This window comes from Pantherophis guttatus, chromosome 7 (genome assembly GCF_059756535.1).
Source record: "Pantherophis guttatus breed Tessera chromosome 7, ASM5975653v1, whole genome shotgun sequence".
NCBI lineage: Eukaryota > Metazoa > Chordata > Lepidosauria > Squamata > Colubridae > Pantherophis > Pantherophis guttatus.
In genome coordinates this window covers 4,347,395-4,371,298 of record NC_142069.1, presented here as the reverse complement: position 1 = coordinate 4,371,298, position 23,904 = coordinate 4,347,395, and the positions used below count along the sequence as shown (strand labels likewise).

The 23,904-nt window shown below is 44.0% G+C and overlaps 1 protein-coding gene across 2 annotated transcripts in view; it reads right to left on the bottom strand.

Annotated features, from left to right (window-relative positions):
* PLXNA4 (plexin A4) overlaps positions 1-23,904 on the bottom strand; it is a 525,881-nt gene that overhangs the window by 444,937 nt on the left and 57,040 nt on the right. For both annotated transcript variants that reach the window (XM_087873566.1, XM_087873567.1), the window contains exon 3: positions 10,568-10,750. In XM_087873566.1, coding sequence (XP_087729692.1) covers positions 10,568-10,750 — 183 coding nt within the window. The remainder of the gene's footprint in view (positions 1-10,567; positions 10,751-23,904) is intronic.

The following is a 23,904-nucleotide window of genomic DNA, read 5'->3' as shown; positions in this document are numbered from 1 at the left end:
GTCTGGGCAACAGAATGGAGCTACCTGAGTGTTTACTGGCCAGATGCCTTTCCTGTCGCCAGTGCAGTTTTGTTCAGCAGATATATTCTCATTGTGCCCAGAGAGAGAAATATCTGCCTCTACCTAGGCTCAAACTCACAGCCTCCTGATTGTGAGGGCGAGAGCTCCACCTCTAAACTTTCCTTAATATGAAGGAGAAATCAAAATTATGACAGTAAACTCCTTGAATTAACAACCGTCTTCCGCATGGCCACCACACTAGCATAGCCAAATCGTGCCATCCCGTCATCCAGAACGGCAACACCCAATCCTGTAACAATGACAGGGCATTGCATATGACATTGTAAAACTCCAGCTTAGGCGCAAGTGATTTATAGCACTTTCTAGCATCGCTCTGCCGATATATCAGCGATAAAGATGGGTTCTATCTCATCACAACAATTATAGCGGTGCTAGGAGAACACCGTAAATCACTAGCATGGGAATGACCAAAGACTACATGTTGGACATGTTAATGCAAAGTACTCAGACCTTTGGTGGACATCTACTTGAACAGCAGTCAAGGAGAATTTGTTACGGGTCACGGAGAAAAGGGGACGATGCTTAACTTTGATTGAATTCAACACTCTGTCCCACATTTGCCAATCAAGTAATGAAAATGGATGTGACCAACAATCGAAAGAAGCTCATTGGCTTGGTGATTTCACAGCTCCATCAATGACATTGTTTTTATTTATTAAATTTATTTGCTGCCATCTTGCTCCAATGAAAGGCTGGTCAGCATACAGTTGGATTGCTCGTTCGGCCTTAGGCATGAAAGCCAACTGGGTGATTTGGGGCCAATCACCAGGAGACCGTGAGTTCTAGTCTCATCTTAGGCATGAAAGCCGGCTGGGTGACTTTTGGGCCAATAATCAGGAGAGGGTGAGTTCTAGTCCAGCCTTAGGCATGAAAACTAGCTAGGTGATTTTGGGCCAACCACCAGGAAACGGTGAGTTCTAGTTTTGTTCCGCCCCAGCTCCGGATTTCCGAGGATATTGACACACACCAACGGTCCTTATCAAATTTATTAAGTAACAAGAATAAACAAGACTGGCAAAGGTTGGCAACCAGCCCAGAAAACAAGATACGATAAACCAAAATACTCTGATAATAATACAAGTTGTTTCCAGCAAGAACGCACTAGCTGCGTGCAACTTAAATAGGCTAAGGGAGTGGCCAATTATCCTCAAGCCCTACTCTCGAGTAGACCTCCTCCTCCTGAGTAGCCACTCCTGCCTTTTGGCAGCCCTGCGTGCTCGTGCATTGAGGAGAGGCTCCTCCACTTCGCTCTCTCCACTGGAAGGAGCCTCTGGAGGTTTTGAAGGCCCTGACTGAGTCTCTGCCTCTGGCATCACATCCTCTTCAGCCTCCTCGCTGTCCGATGTGAGAGCTGGCTGTGCAGGCTGCTGGCGCAACACCACACCAGCCTCCTCTTCGTCGGGATCAGCCACGATCCGTGCAGGCCGCTGACGGGCCACAACAAGTTTCGCCTTAGGCATGAAAGTCAGCTGGGTGACTTGCGCCAACTCCCTCAGTCCAACCCAGCTCACAGGGTATTTGTTATGGGAAAAGAAAGAAGTAATATGTCCGCTCGCTCTTTTGAATGACTTAAAAGGCAATAATGATAGGATAAAAATCTAATCCATACATTTCTTGATGCCTGTGGGCACCAAGACCAGGTGGCTCTCCAAACAGAACTGACATTTATGCAACTCTGATTCCCTCCTACATACTATCTCACCTAGATGGGATGTCACCCTTCTTTAGAGACCGTTGACATGGGGTTCCTACAATTCCAACTTAAAAAGCATTCACACCAGATACCCTGTTTCCCCTAAAAGAAGACCCAACTGCAAAATAAGCCCTATCATGATTTTTTTCAGGATTTTCATCATATAAGCCCTACCCCAAAAATAAGCCCCAGTTAAGATCATCAGCCAGAAAGAGCCTTGGTAGTACAGTGGACTAAAGCACTGTAATTTAACTCTAGCTGTCTGCAATTAATAAGTTCGAATCTCGCCAGGCTCAAGGTTGACTCAGCCTTCCATCCTTTCTAAGGTAGGTAAAATGAGGACCCAGTTTGTGGGGGCAATAAGCTGACTTTGTATAAATATACAAAAGTATGAAGGCTATTGCTTAACGCATTGTAAGCCGCCCTGAGTCTCCGGAGAAGGGCGGCATATAAATTAAAGCAAAGAAAAAAGAAAAAAGAAAGAAAGACACATTATTAAATTTCCCGAAAACTGTATTTCCCCCCCAAAATAAGACCTAACTGGAAAATAAGTCCTAATGCATCTTTTGGTGCAAAAGTTAATATAAAACCTGGTCTTATTTTCGGGAAAACATGGGTACCTTATACCTTGTGGCCATCAGTTGCACACAGAGGGAACAGCTGAATCAAGGAGCACAATACAGGTATTCCTCAACTTACAACCATTCGTTTAGTGACCATTCAAAGTTACAAGAGCCCTGGAAAAAAAAGTAACACGACTATTTTTCACACTTTGCAGCATCCCCATGGTCACGTGATCAAAATTCAGACACTTGGCAACTGACTCATACTTATGACCGTTGCAGTGTCTCAGGATCACGTTATCCCCTTTTCCGACCTTCTGACCAGCAACGTCAAGAGGAAGCCAGATTCACTTAACAACCGTGTCGCTCACTTAACAATTGCAGGGATTCACTTAACAACTTGTGGCAAGAAAAGTCGTAAAGTTCACAACAACTGTCTTGCTTCGCGACTGGAAAATTTGGGTCTCAATTGCGGTCGTAAGTCAAGGACAACCGCTAGATTTTTATTTTATTTATTTATTTTATTTATTATCGGACTTCTATGCCGCCCTTTCTCCACCAGGACTCAGGGTGGCTCACAGCAATAAACAACAGCGAGTCCAATTAAAATTCAATAAAACTAAAATTCCCATTAAAAACCCATTCAGTCCAGGCCAGCTTGGCGAAACAGCCATGTTTTAAGGTCACGGCGGAAGGAGTGAAGGTCAGGGGCTACCCGGAGCTCCAAGGGGAGCTGATTCCAGAGGGTAGGTGCGCCCACAGAGAAGGCTCGCTCCCTAGGGGCCATCAGCCGACATTGTTTGGCCGACGGGACCCCAAGTAGGCCCTCCCTATGTGAGCGCACGGGGCGATGGGGAGCTGTTGCTGGCCGCAGGTGATCCGCCAAATACCCAGGGCTTAAGCCATGTAGGGATTTATAAGTAATCACCAGCACCTTGAACCTCACCCTTCAGTAATGAACACAGATAGGTGTTTTTAACCTCTCTACTCCATTCTTCTAACTCCCTGTTCTTCTCCATCCCAGCTTTCTCAGCCTCTTCCTTTGTTGTCTTGGTTACATCTCCAGGCTCGCCACGCACTCTGCATTTTCATTTTAATAATATACTCTTGTAAAGCACAATATTTTACTTCAATTGCATGTGTCACTGGAAAAAAAAATTCCTTTGACGTGGATGACATTTGTTTATCAACCAACGGACGTTGTTTTATGCTTCTGGGTAGCTTGGAACAGCTTTGCGAACAGGACACCTCCGGAGTTTGAAATACGATCTGTATCAACTTTATATAAAAGACATAAATAACAAACATCCATCAATTCTCAAACTGCACGGGGAAGAGGAAATATAAAAAAAAGTCGGTGTGTTTTTTAAAACCTGTCCACCGCCAAGAGTCGGCAAGGCGAAAGACAACATGGAAACGGAAATACATCACTGGGACAATAATAACAATGACAATAATAATAATTTATATGGCACGTTATCGAGTCTGCAAGTACTTTACATACATTATCTCGCAATCTTTACAATAAGCCAGTGGATAGGTCCATATTTCTAGTTTCGTCTTTTGCTTGTCTCAAGCCACTTAATGAACTCGGTCCAGGCGCTACAATCACTGTATGAAGCCACATTTCATTACATTTAAATTTATGATACAGCAACATTCCCCAGTGCAATTAGTCAATGCGTTTTTTTGTGTTTTTTTTTTATTGCTCTGGCCACAGCTTCTTTTACAATTGCGCAAATCTTTCCTGCAGCCAAATTGTTTGCTGAAGTGATCTAAGATTGCCAGGATGCTGTAAGTTTCTAAAAATCAGTTAACATGTCAACAATTTCCACTGCCTCTTGTTATTTTGGGTCCCTGCTCCCCCGTTTAACTGACACCGCAAAGATTTTTTGATTGAACTGTCTGCACTTGTGCAGAAAAACAATTTTTGAACCGCGGTGATTCACGATTCATTTAGAGGCTGCATTTTGCCAGTAACAAACTCAGGCCGTTTTAAGTACGTTTTGGCTCAACTTATTTGTTTAAATGAGGATAATCAAGCAATTGGGTTAAAATTGTTGCATTAAACCCATCCAAGAGGGTGTTTCAATGTTATGATTCGGATTTTCGCCTTAAAACGACACAGAATCTCTTGCAATAATCTGCGCCACCAAGGCTCTTATAAGAGCCTTGGTGGCACAGCAGACTAAAGCGCTGTTAAGTAGCACCAGCTGCCTGCAATTACTGCAAGTTCAAATCTCCCCAGGCTCAAGGTTGACTCAGCCTTCCATCCTTTCGAGGGAGGTAATATGAGGACCCGGATTGTGGGAGCAATAAGCTGACTTTGTATAAAAAAGAACACCGCTTAGGGAGTGGCCAAAAGCCCTACTAAGCAGGTATATACAAAGGTATGAAGGCTATTGCTTAATACCTTGTAAGCCGCCCTGAGTCTCCGGAGAAGGGCGGCATATAAATCGAACTAATAAATAAATAAACTAAAATTCTGCTGAACAATTCTGGTCGTAAGTCGAGGACTAGCTATAACCTGTTGCATTTGTAAGAACCTACTCTTCTGAGGAGAATTCCCATACCATCTATTCCCGTGATGGCGAATTTATGGCATGGGTGCCACAGGTGGCACACGGAGTCGTATCTATGGGCACGCGAGCGTTGCCTTAGCTCAGCTCCAGTGCACATGCGAGCGCCAGCCAGCTGATTTTTGGGTATTCCGGTCCCATCAGAAGTTGGGAAATGAGCTGTTTCCAGCCTCTGGGCAGGTGGGGATGGCTGTTTTCGTCCTTCCCAGGCTCCAAAAAGGCCTCTGGAGCCTGGGGAGGGCGAAAAACGGGCCTACCTGGCCCACTGTGCCATCGCATGCCAAAAGCGTGGGGAGCGTGGGGGGGGGTCATGCACAGGGGGGCAGGGCGCTTTGAATTATGGGTGTGGACATGTGGACACATGACCCCCCCACACACACACACGCTCTCCATGCTTTTGGCATGCAACGGCAAAAAGGTTAGCCATCACTGATCTATTCTATTTTTATTTTTATTTTTTTAATTTGATTTATATGCCGCCCTTCTCCGGAGACTCAGGGCGGCTTACAATACATTAAGCAATAGCCTTCATACTTCTGTATATTTTATACAAAGTCAGCTTATTGCCCCCACAAACTGGGTCCTCAATTTACCTACCTTAGAAAGCATGGAAGGCTGAGTCAGCCTTGAGCCTGGCGAGATTCGAACCTGCAGTAATTGCAGGCAGCTGGTCTTAATAACAGGGTGCTGTAGACCACTGTACTACCAAGGCTCTTTTAAATTTATTTATTTCTCCTCTTTAGCCTTTCTGCCTCTACATTTTTCCCATCCAAATAAGTATTACAGGTAGTCCTCGACTTACAACCGTTCATTGAGTGACTGTTCAAAGTTACAACGGCACTTTAAAAAGTGGCTTATGACCCTTTTCACAGTTACGACCACTGCAGCATCCCTGTGGTCATGTGATTAAAATTCAGATGCTTGGCAACTGGTTCATACTTACGACCGTCGCTGTAACCCAAGATCACATGATCCCCTTTTGTGACCTTCTTGACAAGCGGAGTCCACGGGGAAGCCAGTTTCACTTAACGGACAGGTTACTAAACTTATTAACTGTGGGGATTCACTTAACAGCCGTGACAAGTAAGGTCGTAAAATGGGGCAAAACTCACTTGACAAATGTCTCACTGAACAGCAGAATTTTTTTTGTTTGCGCTCAGTTGCGGTCGTAAGTCCAGAGCTACCTGTTATTCCACGCTGGGATGTGGCTTTGTTTAAAAACCAGCTGAAAATGATGACACAGAACAAGTAATTTACTCCAGCAGAAAGTTATTTTTTTCCCCTCACTTTGCACTTCTAAGATCCTTGCCAATCCGATGAGTCTGGAATAGCAATGAGCTAAACTCAGAAGTATTATTTATATCTTCCCGCAGCGAAATTTTCAACTTGAAGGAATTGGAAAAGGGGAACAGAGAAAGGGAATCGTTTCAAAACAAAACAAAAAAAAGGGGGGGCGGGAATTCTTCAATATCTTGAGATTTCTATACTAGAGAGAAGACAAATATGGGGGGGAGGGGGACGGGACCCCAAAACATTTAGAACAATTGGAGATAGTGCTAAGATAAGTCAATAAGAATACAAAACCCAGCCTTAGAGCCTGCGCTGCTCTATTTGATTTAAGATTCTCTCATTTTCAAGATTAGAGCCTTGATAGTACAGTGGTCTAAGGCACCCTGTTATTAAGCTGGTTATTAAGACCAGCTGCCTGCAATTACTGCAGGTTCGAATCTCACCAAGGCTCAAGGTTGACTCAGCCTTCCATCCTTTCTAAGGTAGGTTAAATGAGGACCCAGTTTGTGGGGGCAATAAGCTGATTTTGTATAAATATACAAAAGGATGAAGGCTATTGCTGAGCACATTGTAAGCCGCCCTGAGTCTCCGGAGAAGGGCGGCATATAAATCAAATTTTAAAAAAAATTAAATCAGAAGGCAGTTGTGATGACTCGGGGCATGGCACGAAAGCAACACAACCAGAGAACAGGTCTAACTCCCCTTTATTGCTCCAACTGTGCCCCCAAACCAGTGGTGGGTTTCTACCGGTTCACCCCAGTTCGGGCAAACCAGTAGTGGCAGTGGCGAGAGGCTCTGCCCACCCGCCCGGATGTCATCACGGATGCTTTGCGCAGATACAGACACGCCACGCACGAGTGACGCAAGCGCGCACACACACACAGTCCCGGTTCCGAACCAGTAGCGAAGGTAAGTAGAACTCACTACTGCCCCAAACTGTTCTGCCCCAGCTACGGACCCCAAAGAACGCAGCACACACAAAGTCCTTACAAACCTTAGTTGACTAATTAAGGACTACTAATGAGCTTTCTTAGTAGTTGTTCGAACACACGTACAGTTTAAATCAGTCTTTTCTGAACAAGGGCTGTTAATTTAACTTCATGAACAGCCGACAAGAATCCAAAGAATAATAACTCAATTCTGAGGCACAGTATTTCAGATAACCGTAATCTTACTGTGGTTGGCAGAATGCCCAGAAGCAATTTGCAGGCAAACTGACAAGAGAGAAACAAGAATTGAATCAAACGTTTCTGGAATCAAGACACGAAGGAATATGAACGAAGTTGTTCCCTACAATTTACTTCAGTCGGCGTTCCTCCTTAAATAGGCTAAGGGAATGGCCAATTAGCCCCAAGACTTACTCTTGAGGAGACCTCCTCCTGAGGAGCCACTCCTGCCTTTTGGCAGCTCTGCGTACCTGTGCATCGAGAAGAGGCTCCTCCTCTTCTTCCTCTTCACTTATGGAAGCTTCTGGAGGTTTTGAAGGCCCTGGCTGAATCCCCACCTCTGGCACCGCATCTTCTCCAGCCTCCTCCTTGTCTAACTCGAGTGCCAGCTGCACAGGCTGCTGGCGCAGCACCACACCAGCCTCCTCGCTGTCGGAATCAGCTACTAACTGCACAGGCCGCTGACGGGCCATAACACAAACGTTCTCACATTCACTACAAGTCCTGGAGCAAAGCTCTCACACACACCTTCAGAAGCCTCTGGCTGCAAGTGGTCCAGTAAGCCAAGTTCACCAAACAGCAACCAGGGCCAGCAGTCCTATAAACTAGCTTAGCCCAAGCATTAACCAGGGCCAGCAGTCCAATAAGCCAGCTTAGCTAAACAGTAACCAGAGCAAGAAGTTCAGCGAAGCAGGCAAACTGGCCACCTCAAGACAGTGTAGAACAATCTCCAGGCGTTGGCAAGTGCACACGAGGCTCCACAGAGTCAACGCTTATTCCCGACAAATGCCCCTCCCACCAGAACCTCCTTACATCTTAGTCCCCAGGTGTGCCTTGTGAAGGGGAGCAGGGCACTCTCCTCCCTCTTAGCCGGTTCAATCTGCGTTGGTCTCGCTTTCTCTCTTCCCTCCTTGCTCTCGGATCAGGAGGGGGTCGTCCTTGCTCTTCTGCAGAGCTCTCCCTGTCTGCAGGCCTTACTAATTCAGAAAAGCCCTGCCTGGGTTGACTCTGCCCTTCCCCAGTTTCCTCCAAGGCCAATCGAGCCGCCCTCTCAATCTCTGTCTGCTTTTGTTCCAGCTCATCTTCCCCCCACAGATGACAGTGGTTTACAACAAACAACAAAAGTATCATCATCTTTATTTTCCAGGAAGCTTTCAGGCCCAGATAGATCCCCAAGCTGTTGTTAGAAAGAAGCAATGAAATCTGTGATTTGGTTGCAAGTCTGTCCACTTTCTCAGAAGATTATCTGAGATAATAAGAGTATTCTGGCATTTTAGGCAAACCGGTGGACAGCAACCACATTCCTTGTCATTTAACAAATGTTTTGTGATGCCCGCCGAGATATGATGATCTGTTTCAAAGACGGAAAATGCATTCACGGAGATTTAAAAATTGCCTCCTTGTGGAACACTGCGTTTAGCGTTTCTGACGCACTCCCCTCAAAAAAGTTCATAAACAATAATTTCATACATTTAAGAGAAATAGATATGGTTTTAAATGTTGATTAGAATATGCAAACCGAAGAAGGAACACAACTTCACATGGATGAGTGATACATCATGCCCAAGTATGTCCTAAATCCAAAATCCGAGAATGCAACATAAAATCTCATTTTATTCATAAATTGATCATCTTTTCAGTGACCCATTCTTAAAACACAAGATGATTTAGCTTTATTCAAAAAAAGACTGAATTACCAACCAAACATGTATGTATATGCATATATATATATATATATATATATATATATATGGAGGTCTTTGGTTATTCGGGTTTTCTCCCACGTAAAATTGGAAGTATATATATACACCATGTTTCCCCGAAAATAAGACCCTGTCTTATATTTTTTTGAACCCCGAAATAAGAGCTTGGTCTTATTTTCGGAGAGGTCTTATTATTTTGGGGCGCGTGGAGCAAGATGGGGCTCCTCTTGCCATCTTACCTGATTTCCAGCTCTGCATTTAAATATTTTTGGGGAGGGCTTATTTTCGGGGGGGGAGGCTTATTTTAGCACATGCGCTCAAAAGCCCGATTCGGCTTATTATCAGGGGATGTCTTATTTTCGGGGAAACAGGGTATATATATATATATATATATATATTATTTCTCTCATAATTCTCAGTGAATGGAAGAATGTAAGAATTGTAGAATGGTACATCCAAAGAGATCCAAGCTATTAAAAGCAGGCTGCAAGTTTCAAAATTATATTATAATTGGCAAATAACCATTACGAGGTCCAGTTGGGTTCTCACTGTGTGCCAAAAATTTACTCTTCAGTTCCTCCCTAGAGGATTTTTACATTTAGCATTAGAATATATTAACAAGAACAAAGTATGTACTCATACAGGGATAGAATAAATGAGCAGACAGTTAAACTCTGGCAATTAACACACTAGGCCAGTTTCTCACCATTAGAAGGTCACCATCTCCAATGGATCTTGAGAGACAATCAAAACTGTCAAAATTCTGCAGAGTCAAATGCCTTTTTCAATCCTACCTCCGAATCCACAATGCAAATACTCCATTCTTGTAAAAAATCTAAAACCACATATTTAAGCCGAAAATGAGCTTCCCACTCCACGAACGATGCACAATAGCAAAAAAACAGACTTCTAATGAGCTGAAGTCACATTGGCTATTCAGTAAATCCAAAGTGGAAAAAAACTTGAGTAGTACTTCCTTGGATAATCAATAAATAAGCTCTTGGAACATCAATAATACACACTTGTGGGCCACCATGTGTGTTTGTGCTGAGCTTGGACACAAGATAACTTAAGCAACTGACAATTTGTGAAGTCTTTACTGGCCCACCATACTTTAGATTAATTGTCCAAATGTACATCCGTGACTCTTATAATAAATACAACACCAATCTCGATAAGATCAGCTTCCTTTCCATACGCTGGGAAAAAATGGGAATAAAATTTACTTGTCCCATATCTCCAGTCGTATTCCATGTTGATTTAAATGCCATCATTCCAAACCACGAAAGCCTAATCTAGAACCTAGCTAGCTAGACAGATCTCAAGGTCCCTCATTCACACATTGACCAACTTTCTCGTCAAACCAGTAGCAAAAGTTTCACCAAAACTACAACAATCCTTGGAAATCAGAAGTTCATCCTTCCATCGGTCAAGGCCGTTAACAAGTTCAACTCGCAGCGTGCCACAATGACTTTGGAAAAGCCAGTCCTACCTTCTTTAACTTGCCACTTTTGGTACCCACAAAGCCCAACGAATGGTTCTTATAGACGTAGGCAATGACCGAGGTCATCCTGTCCTGGTCTTCGGTGAAGATGGGCAGTCCTCGTACCATCTCGGATACTCCAAGCGGGGCGTTCATATCCAGACCGCAGAAGTTGTCATCGATGGTTAACAGCTAAGACAAAAAGAAAAGGAGGGAAGTACAAACAATATTACGTGAGAATTCTAGGTCTTGTCAAGCCCAATTATCTGGAGAACATTAGGGAAGCTGGACCAAGTTATGTCACGTCCAAGACGTTTAAAGGAGATAGATCTATTCTGTTCTAAAAAACTGTTTGATCAAAACTCTGCTCTTCTTAATACAAGCAGATGGGTTCTCCTGCTCATATCCCATCAAATGCTATTTGACATATGAAAAATTGGTTGCAGGAATTGGGTAGGTCTAGCCTAATAAAAAGAAGGATCAGGGGTGACATGATAGTAGTCTTCCAATATTTAAGGGACTGCCACAAAGAAGAAGGGGGTCAAGCTATTCTCCAAAACGCCTGAAGGTAGAACAAGAAACAATAGGTGGAAACTACTCAAGGAGAGAAGCAACCTAGAACTAAGGAGAAATTTCCTAACAGTTAGAACAATTAATCATTGGAACGGCTTCCCTTCAGAAGTTGTGAATGCTCCAACACTGGAAGTTTTCAAGAAGACTCCAACTGGTCCAGAATGCGGCCGCGCGGGTAGTTACGGGAGCTGGATGGCACTCCTATACAACACCTCTCCTGCGTGAGCTGCACTGGCTCCCAGTGGTCTTCCAGGTGCGCTTCAAGGTGTTGGTTATCACCTTTAAAGCGCTCCATGGCATAGGACCTAGATATCTTCGAGACCGCCTGCTGCTACCGACGGCCTCCCATCGACCTGTGTGCTCCCACAGAGAGGGCCTCCTCGGGGTGCCTTCAGCCAAACAATGTAGGCTGGTGACCCCCAGGGGGAGAGCCTTCTCTGTGGGGGCACCCACCCTCTGGAACCAGCTGCCCCCAGAGATAAGGAGAATCCAAGACCTCGGTGCCTTCCGCCGTGCCCTTAAAACTTTCGTTTTTCAGCAAGCCGGGCTGGCCTAATACTTTTTAAAATGTTTTTAATTGGTTTGTTATTGTTTTTAATCACGGGGCTAAATTTATATATATCTTTTTAATTGTATTTTAATGTTTGTAGTTTATGTTTTTACTTGGCTGTTCACCGCCCTGAGTCCTCAGGGAGAAGGGCGGTATACAAATTTAAAAATAAATAAATAAATAAATAAATAAATAAATAAATAAATAAATAAATAAATAAATAAATAAATAAATAAATAAAATGTCTCTGCACAGGAATTAACTCAACTAACAATCAGCACCTGGTTAGAATTAGACAAGGGTTAACAGCACTGAAGGAGGGTTTGATTGCGTTTCTGGCTAGGTAGGGATTCTAGGCTGATCCCTCTCTTCACTCCGCCTCCCAGGTTCTGCCACTCTTCCTCCTACGCAAATTAGTAAACAATATATCTGCTTATTTATTTAGATATTTGAATAATTTATACAGATGCCCACCTCACAGCAATGACTGGTGTACAAAGCTGTTTAGAAAAAGCAACAAACTTGGCCAAAGAGTAGCATTCGAGGAGCCAGACAAGATGGCGTCTGTGCCTGAGGTAAATCTTACCATATGCCTCCACGGCTGCTCAGACCTGCTTTAAACATACCTCTTCAGATTAACTAAACACAGCCAAATCCATGATTTTCATGAGAAATCCTAATAAAGAGATTTGTACTTCTCCCTCTCATTCCCCCCCCTCCCAGTAATAAAACTAGTCTTTAGCTTATTTCAGCTTCTAGAACAGGAGACAAGTCAGAAAAAGACAGAAAGAGAAAGGAAACAAAAAGAAAGAGAGAGGGGGTGGGAGGGAGGGGGGAGGGAGGGAGAGACAGACAGAGTGAGTGAGTGAAATTGAGAGAGTGTATTATTTATTTATTTATTTATTTATTTATTTATTTATTTATTTATTTATTTATTTATTTATTTATTTATTGGTTCGATTTATATGCCACCCTTTCTCTGGAGACTCAGGGCGGCTTACAATGCGTTAAGCAATAGCCTTCTTACTTTTTGTATATACCTGCTTAGTAGGGCTTTCGCCCCCCCCCCCCACAAAGCGGTGTTCTTTTTTATACAAAGTCAGCTTATTGCCCCCACAATCCGGGTCCTCATTTTACCTACCTTGGAAGGATGGAAGGCTGAGTCAACCTATATTGTATAGAGGGGAGGGGGGAGAGAGAGAGAGAAAGAGAGAGGGGGGGAGGGAGGGAGGGAGGGAGGGAGGGAGGGAGGGAGAAAGAAAGAAAGAAAGAAAGAAAGAAAGAAAGAAAGAAAGAAAGAAAGAAAGAAAGAAAGAAAGAAAGAAAGAAAAAGAAATTTAGAGTGTGTATTGGAGAGGGAGGGGGAGGGAGGAATAAGGGGGAAGGGAGGGGGGAGAGAGAGAGAGAAAGAAGGACGGAAGGAAGGAAGGAAGGAAGGAAGGAAGGAAGGAAGGAAAGAAAGAAAGAAAGAAAGAAAGAAAGAAAGAAAGAAAGAAAGAAAGAAAGAAAGAAAGAGAAATTTAGAGAGTGTATTGGAAAGGGAGGAAGGGAGGAATAAGGGGGAAGGGAGGGAGGGAGAGAAAGAAAGAGAGAAAGAGAGAGAGAGAGAGAGAAACCTAGGCTATGTCAACATCTGTATCAAGCACCCAAAAATTATTAAGTAAAATCTCTGGGATTTTTAAGGATACATTTATGAAGCTTCATTGGCAAGGATTGAGCTTGATAAGGGTGCATAGCTTTCTCCAAACAGACCTCCCAGCCCCAGAAGGGAAGGCAGATGAGAAATTGGCATTTAGAACTGGGTCCTGCTTGACCTTCACGTGTCAGTCATGCAAAGATTTTTATGGGTTATTATTATACATCTACAAGTCCCAACCGGGGAACTTTTAACCTTGAAGTCTAAGTGACTTTTATTCAGATGCAATTTAGGCAGGAACAGAACGAAATTCCTCAAATTTATTGGCTTTCATGTCTGTGGCTATTTAGGTTTCTTTTCTTGTTTTATTACACAAACTCATACATGCACATGCCAGCCGGAGATCAAAGGATCAGTGTCAGGTTTCCAGAGACCTGCAGGATCTTAATGCACCACAAACTTCAGTGCCTGCCTTTGCTACGATCACACTTTCCAACACATGGCTCTAGGCAAAAATATCATCTACCCTGTGCATTATAAAACGTTTCATTTCTTAAAGGGGGGGGGAAATTGCATTTCTTACAGGCCAGAAGTTTTACTCTCTGGGTGTTTCCAACTGGCCTTTGGCATAATTTGCAAGCCATAAATAAAAACAAGGTCATTATTGATTTTTTTTCCCCTAGGAGAAAATAAATTCATTAGCCCAGAGGTCTTGAATACATCAACGGTACAAAAAGTCTACCTAATTTATATCAATCTATTGCGGGGATTTGAAACCTGACTTTCTCTACCAGAGTTAAGTTAGAAGCTGTTTTTTTAAAATTAACCAGTTCCTAAAGAATAAAGGTAAAGGTAAAGGTTCCCCTCGCACATATGTGCTAGTCGTTCCTGACTCTAGGGGGCGGTGCTCATCTCCGTTTCAAAGCCGAAGAACCAGCGCTGTCCGAAGACGTCTCCGTGGTCATGTGGCCAGCATGACTCAATGCCAAAGGCGCACGGAACGCTGTTAACTTCACACCAAAGGTGGTCCCTATTTTTCTACTTGCATTTTTTTAATGTGCTTTCGAACTGCTAGGTTGGCAGAAGCTGGGACAAGTCACGGGAGCTCACCCCATTATGCAGCACCAGGGATTCGAACCGCTGAACTGCCGACCTTTCGATCGACAAGCTCAGCGTCTTAGCCACCGCGTCACCGCACCACCGCATCCCCTTCCTAAAGCATAATCACCAACAATAACTGATACAGGTAGTTCTCAACTTAAGACCGCAACTGAACCCCAAATGTCTGTTGCTAAGCAAGACCGTTGCTAAGTGAGCTTTGCCCCCACTGAATGACCTTTCTTGCCCACCGTTGTTAAGTGAATCACTTCAGTGATTAAGTTAGTAACATGGTTGTTAAGTGAATCTGGCTTCCCCATGGACAGGGCTTGTCAGAAGATCATCAAAGGGTATCATGTAAGCCCAGAACACGGCGACCGTCATAAATATGAACCAGTTGCTAAGCATCTGAATTTTGATCACATGACAGTGGGGATGCTGCAGGAGTTGAAAGTATACCTCACTTTTTTCAGTGCCGTTGTAACTTTAAACAGTCACTAAGTGAATGGCTGCAAGCCGAGGACTCCCTGTATTTTCAGTTTGATTTAAAGGCCTCAAAATGACTAGGGACTAGGGAGCTGGCAGCACTTAACTCAAAAGCTCAACAAGGTTGGGCTGGATGGGAGACCACCCAGGTGAATTTTGATCATGTGTCCATGGAGATGCTGCAGCAGTCGTAAGTGTGAAAAATGGTCATAAGTCGCTTTTTTAGTGCCGTCGTAACTTTGAACGGTCACTAAACAAACTGTTGTAAGTCAAGGTCCTACCTGTACAAAAATAGAAAACTGCTTATGTGAAGATGCTTTCCACTCTACGGGTAGTCCTTGACTTACGACCCCGCTTAATTTATGTTGCTAAGTGAGAAATTTGTTAAGTGAGTTGGGCCCCCATTTTATGACTTTTCCTGCCACGTTTATTAAGTGAATCACTGCAGCTGTTAAATTAGTAACACGGTTGTTAAGTGAATCTGGCTTCCTCATTGACTTTGCGTATCGGAAGGTTGCAAAAAGGGATCATGTGACCAGATGTGGTATTCAGCCGGTTCGTACCGGTTCGGTAGCACAGATCACGGGCCTGGCTCTATGCTATCCTATTTAGGCACGTTTTCGAGGCCGGGTGCATGCCTGGGAGGCACGCGAGCGAGCAAAGCGTATGCGCGGAAGGCCGGGTGTATGCATGGAAGGTGCGCACGCGGGGCGAACCGGTGGTAAGAATATTGGAAACCCACCGCTGCACGTGACCTTGGGACACTGCAATCGTCATAAATATGAACCCCTTGTCGAGCATCCGAATATAAATCTCGTGACCATAGGGATGGTCATAAGTGTGAAAAATGGTCTTAAGTCGCTTTTTTCAGCGCCGTTGTAACTTTGAACGGTCACTAAAGGAACTGTTGTAAGTCGAGGATTACCTGTACTTCACCGAATGTGAAATTACAAATATTTGCCTTGGGGGATAATTCATTGGCTTGTGGCGATATGCCCTTGACTCGCGAATCCTCTTGTGTTGTGAATAAAGAGCCTTGGTGGCGCAGCAGATTAAAGCACTGTTAAGTAACACCAGCTGCCTGCAATTACTGCAAGTTCAAATCTCTCCAGGCTCAAGGTTGACTCAGCCTTCCATCCTTTCGAGGTAGGTAAAATGAGGACCCGGATTGTGGGGACAATAAACTGACTTTGTATAAAAAAAGAACACCGCTTGGGGGGGGGCGAAAGCCCTACTAAGCAGGTATATACAAAAGTATGAAGGCTATTGCTTAACGCATTGTAAGCCGTCCTGAGTCTCCAGAGAAGGGCGGCATATAAATCGAACCAATAAATAAATAAATAAATTTAATTTTACTTCTTGGCTGTTGCTCTGTGGACCAGCATTGTGCTCCTTTTGGCTGGACTTAATTGGGACAGTGCTGAGTTTTTGGGGAAGGGAATTGCTGGGGAACATTAATAAACCTGCTAAGAGTGCATGCGAATGAGCGGGACAGCATATGGCTCTTTGGAAGCGACTTATTTCCTTGAAATGGTGGCCAAGTTGTAGATACTTAAACAAGAATCTCTAGGCCAATGATGGCTAACCATTTTGCCATTGCGTGCCAAAAGTGGGGGAAGGCGGGGGGGTCACACGCACATGTGCCCATACTCATAAATGCGCCCCCATACATGTGCATGCGACACCCCCCCCACGCTCCCTCCACTTTTGGCACGCGATGACACGATGGATCCAGTAGGCCTGTTTTTCGCTCTCCCCAGCCTCCAGAGGCTTTCTAGGAGCCTGGGAAGGGCGAAAACAACCTTCCCCATCCCCTTGGAGGCTCTCCAGAGGCCGGAAACAGCCTGTTTCCCAACCTCCGGTGGGCCCGAAAGGCCCAAAAATCAGCTGGCCGGCGCGCGCATGCACGCTGCAGCTGAGGTAGGGCAACACTCGCGTGCCCACTAATATGGCTCCACGTGCCATCTGTGGCACGCGTGTCATAGATTTGCCATCACGGCTCTAGGCTGTGACAGCTTCTTCTTTTTTAAAAAAAAAAAATTATTTATTATTAAAATAACATTACAAACAACATATACAATACTTCACCCTGTGCTATACATAAGAAAGGAAGATTTGGTTCTTCGGATATATCCTCATGATCACCAAAATCCACGTTCTCCAGGTACAGGTACCGAAGCATCCAATTTTCTCAGCGCATAGTCCACAAATGGTTTCCAAATTTTCCAGAAAATATCTTCTTTATAGTCACCATTTCTAATTTTAATATCGCATGTCATTTTATCGTTTAAAGCTAATTTCCACATTTCACAATACCATTCTTCTATTCTAAAATTCACATCTAATTTCCAATATCTGGCTATTATAATTCTACCCATTATAATCATAATTCTAATCAATTCTTTCTCATATTTTGTTGGTTCTATTTCCTTAATTATCAACAGTAATATAGTTTCTGGTCTCAATATTATTGCTTTCCCCATCATTTCAAATATCATTTTCTCCAATTGTTGCCAAAACTTTTTAACTTTATCACATTTGTACCACATATGTTCATAAGTCCCTAATTCCATATCACATCTCCAACATTGTTTACTAATTTTGTTATCCATCAATGACAATCTTAATGGAGTCAAATACAGCTTCTTCTAACTGCAGAGATGATGGCTCCTGTTTGCTTGGTAGGAGAAGAGAGTCTTTGAGAAGAATAACATCATGTTGAGGATCTTTGCTTACGGAAGATGCAATGTTGGAGAGAGGAACACCCATCTTCTTGTACTAATTATACTAATTATGCTCTTCCAGGGAGCTGAGGACTCTTGGTTTTGAGTGATTGGATAATTAGAAACACAAATAGAAGGGCTTATGACGAACAGGTAGAATGCATGGAAGTTGATCTACCCGATGCAAAGTTGATAGGCATCAGGGTCCATCAGGGGGTCTCCAAACTTGGCCACGTTAAGATTTGTGGACTTCAACTCCCAGAATTCCTCAGCTAACCATGCTGGCAAGTCTTAAAGTGGCGATGTTTGGAGACCCCTGATCTGGATAATCTACTGGCTGAGCTGGTAGTTCCAAGTTCATGTTGGCACCAAGGATCTCAGCAACGTAGACAGCAAGTCCTAGAGAACAACCTCAAAGTGCTAATTAGTAGATGAAAGGTGAAAAATACCGAACTACATTGGGATCCCTAAATTCTTACGAAGATGAAAATGAACTTTTGGCTAATGTGATGATCTCCTTTCTCCATTGGAGGACCTCAACGATCTCTGTATCCTCATAAAGGATATTCTCAGCCTATGACCTCTTCTGGATCAGACCAAAATTGGTCTGAATCAGACAAAAAGAGGACATGGAATATTTCTAGCTCAAGGTTAAACTGTGATATCCTTGGTGCTCTCTGAGTTTGGCTGTTTTCTTGCAGACATTTCATGACCCAACTTGATAACGTTATCAATGCTAGAAGAGAATGGGATCTGGAGAGTGGAGGAGAAGGAGAAGCGGAGAGGAGGAGGAAGAAGAAAAGAAAGAGGAGTAGCAAAAGGAGGAGGAGGACTGTGGGGTCAGAGGCTTTTTTTTTTTTTACCTTTTAAAAGCATTTTTTCTACAACCTCTTCAGCCAAAGAGGTTGTAGAAAAAATGCTTTTAAAAGTAAAAAAAAAAAAGCCTCTGATGATCGCGTGGCTCAGCTGGGCATGGGAGGGGGGGAAGGATTTTTGCTACCGGTTCTCCAAACCACCAACCGCCATCGCTACCAGATCAGGAGATCTGGTCCGAACCGGGAGCATTTCACCCGAGATAACAGTATCAATGCTAGAAGGGAGTGGGATTTGGGGAGTGAAGGAGGAGAAGGAGAATGGCAAGAGGAGGAGGAGGAGGAGGAGGAGGAGGAGGAGGAGGAGGAGGAGGACGACGACTGTGGAGTCCTTGGTGCTCTCCGAGCTTGGTGGCTTTCTTGCAGACATTTCATGACCCAACTAGGTAACTGCATCAGTGCTAGAAGGGAGTGGGGTTTGCTCTCTATTTAAATACACAATACACTGACTTCCTCTATCAGTGTTGATGGCAGCGTTCTTGGAGATTTCTTGGTCGCTCCCACCAACACTGACAGGGCAAACCACTTACATATAAACACAGACAATCTAACCAGACTCACCAGTGTTTAATGTTTATTTCCATTCGCTGGAAAGATTTTGTTGCACTTTTCCAATTTAACAAAAGGGTTTTTTCAGATGTCTTCAATTAAAAAGACACAAAATGAGGAGCTGAGAGGTAATTGCAGCTTCGGCGGCCAGCTCCCTTTAATGCCACTCAGACAGAAAAGGCTCAGATACCACCACACTTCCGGATCGGCGGGTGTGAAATTCGCACACACGTCTCAGAGCCAGCCCAGGTGCGTCAGGAAACCTAGCGCAGAGAGTTCCCTCTGCCAAGGAGCAATTAGCATAATTATTATTTTGTTTCCCAGTCAAAATTGCAACTTGGGCTCCTGAACACCGCAGTGTGCACGCAAATAAACGAGCTTTTAAAAATTAAAACCACAACAGAAGGTAATCATTTTTTTGTGCGTTTTCATCCAGGGATCGTGGATCTGTTGGCATGGGCCAATTTGTTAAGACGAGAAAGGAAGTTAAAACTGAAAATGAGGAAATGTCATTTGGGCTGTGAGAACGAGCTACCTCCCGGAATACGGCTGATTCCAGATCTCCACACTTTCCGTAAGGCCCTGAAGACGTTTTTATTTCAGCAAGCCGGCCTGGCCTGAATAGGTTTTAGGGTTTTTTAATTGTATTGCTAGGGGTTTTAAATTGGGGTGGCCGTTTAATTTAATTTATTCTTAATTATTTTAACTTTTATATTGCATGTTATTTTAATGCTCGGCTGTTCACTGCCCTGAGTCCCTTCGGGGAGAAGGGCGGGATATAAATTTAATAAATAAAATAAAATAAATAAAATAAAATAAGGATGTGTCAGAAGCGATCTGTCTGTGGAACACAGTAAAAAAAAAAATCAAGATGGCGGACACAACGCTGCAAATGAAGTTCCGCCTATTCTTTAGGGGCGGAGCTTTTATGCTCCCGCCATCTTGAATTTTGTGACCGTATCTACGAACAGCCCTAGATGTAACCCTAGACTTTTAGTCCTTAATTTAAGACTGTAACTGAGTCTGGAAATTACAGTTGTAAGTCATGTGAGTGTTGTAAAGCGGGTCGCCGTGTGACCAACCCAAGTTTACAACCTGTTTCGCGGTGGTTGTTAAGGAAATGCAGCAGCAGCTAAGCAATGCAGTCATCATAAGCAAAACAAAGGTGGCTGAGTGAACCGTTGTTTTCCAGGAAAGTGTTTTTCTTGGAAACTGGAAATGAAGGCCGGTTTCTCACAAAATGATTAAATTGTGGTCATGTGATTGTGGGGCACTGCAAATTGGCCGTATATGTGGGCTGGTTGCCAAGTGCTCAAAATGACTCTGTCTATTGTGCATGTGCATGTGTGTGTGTGTGTGTGTGTGTGTGAGAGAGAGAGAGAGAGAGAGAGAGAGAGAGAGAGAGAAGTCACAATTTCAAAATTGTGTCGTAAATAGCTTTTGGGGTTGGGGTCTATTGTAACTTCAAATGGCTGCTAAGTAAATGGTCATAAGTCGATACAGGTATAATTAGTTGCAGTCAGGGAAAAAGACAGAGAAAGAGAAAGGAGGAGGAGGAGGAGGAGGAGAGGTAGGGAAGAGAGGAAAGGGAGGAAGAGAAAGAAAGAAAGAAAGAAAGAAAGAAAGAAAGAAAGAAAGAAAGAAAGAAAGAAAGAAAGAAAGAGGAGAGAGAGAGAAAGAAAGAGAAAAGAGAAAAAGAAAGAAAGAAAGAAAGAAGAAACAAAGAAAGAGAGAGATAGAAAGGAGAGAGAGAGAGAAAGGAAAGAGAGAAGAGAAAAAGAAAGCAAGAAAAAGGGGGGAGAAAGAAAGAAGGAAAGAAAGAAAGAGAGAGAGAGAATGGAGAGAAAGAGAAAGAAAAAAGAGAAAAAGAGAAAGAAAGAAAGAAATGAGAGAGATAGCAAGAAAGAAAGGAGAGAGATAGCGAGAAAGAAAGAGAAAGAAAGAAAGAAAGAAAGGAGAGAAAGAGAAAGAAAGAAAAAAGAGAAAAAGAGAAAGAAAAAGAGAAAAGAGAAAGAAAAAAAGAAAGAAAGGAGAGAGATAGCGAGAAAGAGAGAGAAAGAAAGAAAGAAAGAAAGAAAGAAAGAAAGAAAGAAAGAAAGAAAGAAAGAAAGAGAAAATTCTCCAGCTCCCTGTGGGTACTGCAATTGTGGGTCCAAATAGGAGACTTGGCCCCAGGACAGAAGTGAAACCCATCCAAGACCATTACCACATCCCCAAACAAAGTCCTTATTGTACCAACAGGGTTGCGCCTTGACCCCGAGACCAGCCGTGCCTAAAATAGCCTCCAATTCCCTCTATGAATAGCCTTGGCATTGCTGCCCCCCGGCATGCCAACTCTCCAATACCCTTGTCTTTTGACCTTTTCTCTCTCTCTCTCTCTTTTTTTTTTTTTCCTTTCATTCTTCATTTCACTGGCCGGCCATCTTGCAAAGTTACAAAGCCGCAAGGCAGCCCAGGCGATCGGAGGTCAAGATTGGACTCCCTAAATGACCCATCAAGAGCTCTTTGGGGAAAGCAGACCCCCCCCAAAACCCCACAGATTCAAGCATGGGGGCCACTCCCAGCTTCTTCTCCTCCACTTCTCCAACTGGGGTCTCCCTGGTGGAAAGTGGGGGACGAGGACGAGGGAAGAAACGATGATCAGAAGTCTGGAGACAAAATCGTACAATGAACGGTTGCGGGAACTGGGAACGTCTAAGTCTAACAAAAAGAAGGACTGGGGTGACATGATAGCTATCTTACAGTACAGGTAGTCCTCGGCTTACAACAGTTTGTTTAGGGACCATTCAAAGTTACAACAGCACTGAAAAATGTGCTGTTGGGACTGCACGATTCGACAGAACAGAAAACATCCTGCAGAAAGCACAGCTCCACAATACAGTCCTTTCAGCAGTTCCACGAAGTCTCCACACCAGGGGTGGGTTCTAACCGGCTTTACTACCGATTCTCTTTCTGCGCGCCCTTCGCACGCGATCGCCTCTTCAATCACTTTGCGCAAGCGCATCGCAAATCTGCCCAGCTGAGGTGCGGCAATCCGCTCTGCCGCACCTTTCAGCTGGGCGAAAAAAGAAGAAATATAAGGTTGGAATAACACGGGGGCGGGCGGGAGGGCCCAGCTCCCGAAGAAAGAGAACCGGTTCAGCCGAACCGGGCCAAACCGGGAGCAACCCACCACTGCTCCACACCCATTTGCACCATTCAGGCAATGCCCTGAGGACACAGACAAACCTCCAAGTGGCCTCAACGACTCTCTAAAAAAAGGATGCAAATGACCAGCTGTCTGCAAGGAGTATTAATCCTTCCATTCCCCCACCATCCAGCCAGAGCTGAAGAAGCTTCTTGGATGAGAAGCGAAACATCTTCAAAGGAAAAACCGAGGAAGCCCAGTTGCCTCTTTAGAAAAGCACCATTTGGGACATCTACATTCTATGTTTCCTGATTGCTTATTTGTTCCCTATGACTATCATTAAGTGTTGTACCTTATGATTCTTGATGAACGTATCTTTTCTTTTATGTATACTGAGAGCGTATGCACCAAAGACAAAATCCTTGTGTGCCCAATCACACTTGGCCAATAAAAAATTCTGTTCTGTTCTGTTCTGTTCTGTTCTGTTCTATTCTATTCTATTCTATTCTATTCTATTCTATTCTATTCTATTCTATTCTAATCTATTCTATTCTATGATTCTCCCAAGCAGAGCTGATTCACAGCAAGAGCAGTAGACCCAGATCAATCTACCCCATCTGGGAGGGCTCATCTGTCCCCAAAGCATAAAGAGATGAGTTAATCTAGGCTTGCTTGGAGGGCAGCGGAGTTCGCTCAAAATAGCCCAGACAGAAGAGCCTCAGTCAGTGCCCTGGGGCTCCATCCTCAATCAGCAAGCTGTGTAAACTGGAATAGGAGTAAAACAAGGAATTAAGACCGAGGAATGTTTGCAGGGGGAAGATTGGAGTGGGGGTTGGGGATAGCCAGTTAAAGGGGCTGGCTAGGCGCGGTTCGAAATGTTTGCCTCTGCAGCGCCTTAAGACAAATTGGAAACATGGTTTTTCCGGCTGGCTGAAACATTCAGAGTGGACCTGCATGGTAAAAACAGATTGTGTAGTGTGCCCTATGCACTAACTCTGTGTTTAAAAGTCTTGGTATGATTGCACAAACATCCAGGTAGTTCTCTTAGAAAGGACAGGTACAGGGGTGGGATTCTACCGGTTTAGGCCGGTTCAGGCAAACCGGTAGCTCCGACGATCAGCTGGCAGAGAAACAGTTCACTCCGACGATCAGCTGGGTTCGCCCTCCCTCCTTTGCGCTTTACTTACCTATATCTTCACAGCTGATTAGCGCGGCAGAGTGGATTGCCACGCATCAGCTGTTTTAATTCCCTAGCACTAACGCGGAAGGTGCTTTTTTTGTTCAATTGCGCACGTGCGCGTAGCACGCGACTGGTGCGGGCGCACGCAAAGCGCACAATCACCAAACTGGTTGTTAAACCAGTAGGATCCCACCACTGGTCCTCGACTTACAACCTTTCATCTAGCGACCGTTTGAAGTTACAACGGCACTGAAAAAAGTGACTTGTGACTTGTTCACACTTGCGACCATTGTAGCATTCCCTATGGTCACATGATCAAATTTTGGATGCATTCAAGCCAAAGACCTCAACACCAACAGACCAGTCATGGGTTTCAATATTTTTTACTACCGGTTCTGTGGGTGTGGCTTGGTGGGCGTGGCATGGCTTGGTGGGCGTGGCCACCAAGCCATTAGCCACCAAGGCCAGGCCAGCCACCAAGGCTGGCCTGGCCTAACCTCTTTTAAATTGTTTTAAATTTTAAATTGGGTTTTATAATTGTGATTTAAATTG